Source organism: Triticum dicoccoides, chromosome 1A (genome assembly GCF_002162155.2).
Source record: "Triticum dicoccoides isolate Atlit2015 ecotype Zavitan chromosome 1A, WEW_v2.0, whole genome shotgun sequence".
Classification (NCBI taxonomy): domain Eukaryota; kingdom Viridiplantae; phylum Streptophyta; class Magnoliopsida; order Poales; family Poaceae; genus Triticum; species Triticum dicoccoides.
In genome coordinates, this window is record NC_041380.1 from 91,259,638 (window position 1) to 91,262,929 (window position 3,292).

Consider the following 3,292-nt stretch of genomic DNA (forward strand, 5'->3'; position numbering starts at 1 on the left):
CCTGTATCTGCAACATGATTGCACTCGTGGAATGTCATTCCATATGCACCCCTAACCAAGAAAACTCTATTCTTCTCATTTGTGTCAAGCAATGAGATCATCCCATGCCAATAATGGAATACACATGCCAAGCACGGCATGGGCGCCATGAGGATTGAAGTTCGGTGCCCATTTGATCCTCGATCTGATCCTTTTTCCGGATATGATATAGTAGTAAGTTGTATCATCGCGATGATGCATTAATAATGATATATAGGACCCATTAAATTAAAGTAGAAAAACGTTCTTGCATTGATAATGATAAAGAAGGCGGGTACACCATCTCAAAAAAGAAACTACTGATAAAGAAGGCTGGAATACCCTTTGGGTAGCCGGGACTCCATCTCTCCCTTTTTGTAGCAACTACTCAAGATTTATCTCTAAAAGAAATACTGAATATTTTCTATGGTAAGTGATGTGGTTGGAGCTAGGACCAGGTAAACCTCACCCTCGTAACAAATTTTCAAAAGAAAACCAGAGAGAAACGTTGGATGGTTGTGGCATGCAGCAGATAGCAGTCGATCGATCGATCGGCTTTCAGTTGCACAATTTGAGGGGAGGATGCCAAGAATGGCGCGGGATCTTATCAGTCCACACCTGCACTCGTCACCTCCCACTTCCTCCTCCACTTGCACTCGCGCTACGTCCGCTCGTTCCGCCGTCTCCGGCCACCCGCGTGCTCCATGGGCGGCTACACGCCGGAGGGCGGCGGCGGCCGTGCCGCCCGCCCCGGACGGTACCCTCCCCTCGCCTCCCTCGTCGTCTCCACCATCGCCGCCTTCTCCGCCGTCATCGTCATCGCCGTCCTCCACTCGGTTCGTCGTCCCCGCCGTTGATTCTTGCATTTCTTGGTTTCGCGCTCCGTTCCCTGTGAATCGGATCGAATTGGAAAGTTTTCTCGAGATTGATCACGACGAACAATGCCGATTTCTTTCGTGTATGTATGCATCCACGTCGATGGTGACCATGGTTTCTCGGCACGGTGATTGATGTCGCAGGCGTACGACGACGCGCTGTCCCGGACGCGGACGCTGCTGGGGCACAACCTGGAGCCGACGCCGTGGCACCCGTTCCCGCACGACAAGGGCCGCCCGCCGCCGCACGCCGCGCTGCGGTGCGCCTCCTACCTCTCCTGCCTGCCGCCGCTCTCGCAGCCGAAGCCGGCGGCGGCGGTGGCGGCCAACGCGTCGAGGCCGCGGCGGTGCCCGTCCTACTTCGCCGCCATCCGCCGCGACCTGGCGCCCTGGCGGCGCCGCGACGGCGGCGGCGGCGGCATCACGCGCGCGCTCGTCGAGTCGGGCCGCCACCGCGCGTCCATGCGCATCACCATCACGGGCGGCGGGACGCGGCTGCACGTGGACCTCTACTACGCCTGCGTCCAGAGCCGCGCGCTCTTCACGGTGTGGAGCCTGCTGCAGCTCATGCGGCGCTACCCCGGCCGCGTCCCGGACGTGGACCTCATGCTCGACTGCATGGACCGGCCGGCCATCAACCGCACCGAGCACACCGGCGAGGGCGCGCCGCCGCCGCCTCCCCTGTTCCGGTACTGCACCACCCGCGACCACTTTGACATCCCGTTCCCGGACTGGTCCTTCTGGGGCTGGCCGGAGACGCACATCGAGCCGTGGACCCGGGAGTTCAGGAGCGTCAAGCAGGGCTCCAGGCGGGTGCGCTGGCCGGACAGGGTGCCCACGGCGTACTGGAAGGGCAACCCCGACGTGGCGTCGCCCCTCCGCCTCGCGCTGCTCGCCTGCAACGACACCAACCTGTGGCGAGCCGAGATCATGCGCCAAGTAAATCGTCGTCCATCTCTATCCATTTGAATGCACATGTGGCGAGCCGAGATCGAGCTGAACAATCACATTTGTATGCAGAACTGGGAGGAGGAGGCCAAGTCCGGGTACCAGAACTCCAAGCTCTCCAGCCAGTGCACGCACCGGTAAATCACTCGTAAATCGCCTTCGTCTATCTCTATCCAAGCATCCATCCATCAATCCATGGCGGCTAACGTGTTTATGATGGGGTGGCGGTGCAGGTACAAGATCTACGCGGAGGGGTTCGCGTGGTCGGTGAGCCTCAAGTACATCCTGTCGTGCGGGTCCATGGCGCTGCTGATCGACCCGCTGTACCAGGACTTCTTCAGCCGGGGGCTGGAGCCGCGGGTGAACCACTGGCCGGTGAGCACGGTGGGGATGTGCGAGTCCATCCGGGACGCCGTGGAGTGGGGCAACGCGCACCCGGAGGAGGCGGAGCGGGTCGGGAAGCGCGGGCAGCGGCTCATGCAGGAGCTGGGCATGGACACCGTCTACGACTACATGCTGCACCTGCTCACCGAGTACGCCGCGCTGCTCGACTTCCGGCCGGCGCCGCCGCACTCGTCCCAAGAGGCCTGCGCCGGCTCCGTGCTCTGCCTCGCCGACGACCACCAGAGGAGGTTCCTGGAGGCGTCCGCCGCGTACCCCTCCACCGCCGGGCCGTGCTCCATGCCGCCGTCCGACGGCTGATGATCAAAGCAAATTAAGCCGCACGTAAGGAGATTCGGATCAATGCGGAGTGAAGGTTGAGCATCCGTGCGTCCAGGGTAAAGGTGCATGCGATGCGCAATGGATTGACTTGTAGTCGTAGCCATTATCAAGGATGATGATACGCTCGTGGGCGCGGCTGATTTGGAAGCCTTCATTGTCTGAGAGTGAGAGGGGATGGGTCAGAATGGGGCCGGGTAGCGGTAGAGGGATGGATACTAGTGTAGTTCTAATCTGGGCACGTCACAGTTTTGATGCGGATTAGTCTCTAATAAAAGTGTGAATGCTTTGTGTTTTCTGAACAAGGTGATTTGATTTATTTTGATTCCTTTTGAAGCAAAACTGAACAAAGGTGATTCGTAGGGCCGTTTCGCTTGTAATGATTCATCCTGTGCGTTCGGTTTATTCGGTTTACATGGTTTGATTTATACGGTTTTTCAGTTTGTACGGTATTAATATTTCAATGAATATGGTATAAAATTAAAATACGGTTCGGTTTCGGTATATACCAAATTATTTCAATATGGTTTCAGTATATACCATAAAAATCAAAGTTGATGCGAAATTGAAAATGACTCAATAATAAGGACGTGTCTAGCCAGTGCACAGCCGTCTGGGACGCTTAACGAGCGGCTTGCCATTTTAGGCAATTTTAAATTTTAAAAAGGCATAACTTTCAATCCGTGTGTCGAAATTCAGATTCGTTTTCATCGTTGAAACTCTTGCGACGT

The 3,292-nt window shown here is 56.7% G+C and overlaps 1 protein-coding gene across 1 annotated transcript; it reads left to right on the forward strand.

Annotated features, from left to right (window-relative positions):
• Positions 1–465: 465 nt before the first annotated feature.
• LOC119364867 (protein O-glucosyltransferase 1-like) lies at positions 466–2,903 on the forward strand. Its single transcript, XM_037630430.1, has 4 exons — positions 466–854; positions 1,038–1,832; positions 1,914–1,978; positions 2,075–2,903. Exons 1-4 carry the CDS (start codon positions 723–725, stop codon positions 2,541–2,543), a joined length of 1,461 nt encoding a protein of 486 aa, XP_037486327.1. The 5' UTR covers positions 466–722; the 3' UTR covers positions 2,544–2,903.
• The last annotated feature ends 389 nt before the right edge of the window (positions 2,904–3,292 follow it).

What these genes read in the sequence shown, in the direction of transcription:
- LOC119364867 (XM_037630430.1), top strand. Translation starts at nt 723, where the DNA reads ATGGGCGGCTACACGCCGGAGGGCGGCGGCGGCCGTGCCGCCCGCCCC. An exon ending in GAGCCGAGATCATGCGCCAA is followed by an intron (nt 1,833 to 1,913) that starts GTAAATCGTCGT and finishes ATTTGTATGCAG; the next exon opens with AACTGGGAGGAGGAGGCCAA. An exon ending in TCCAGCCAGTGCACGCACCG is followed by an intron (nt 1,979 to 2,074) that starts GTAAATCACTCG and finishes GTGGCGGTGCAG; the next exon opens with GTACAAGATCTACGCGGAGG.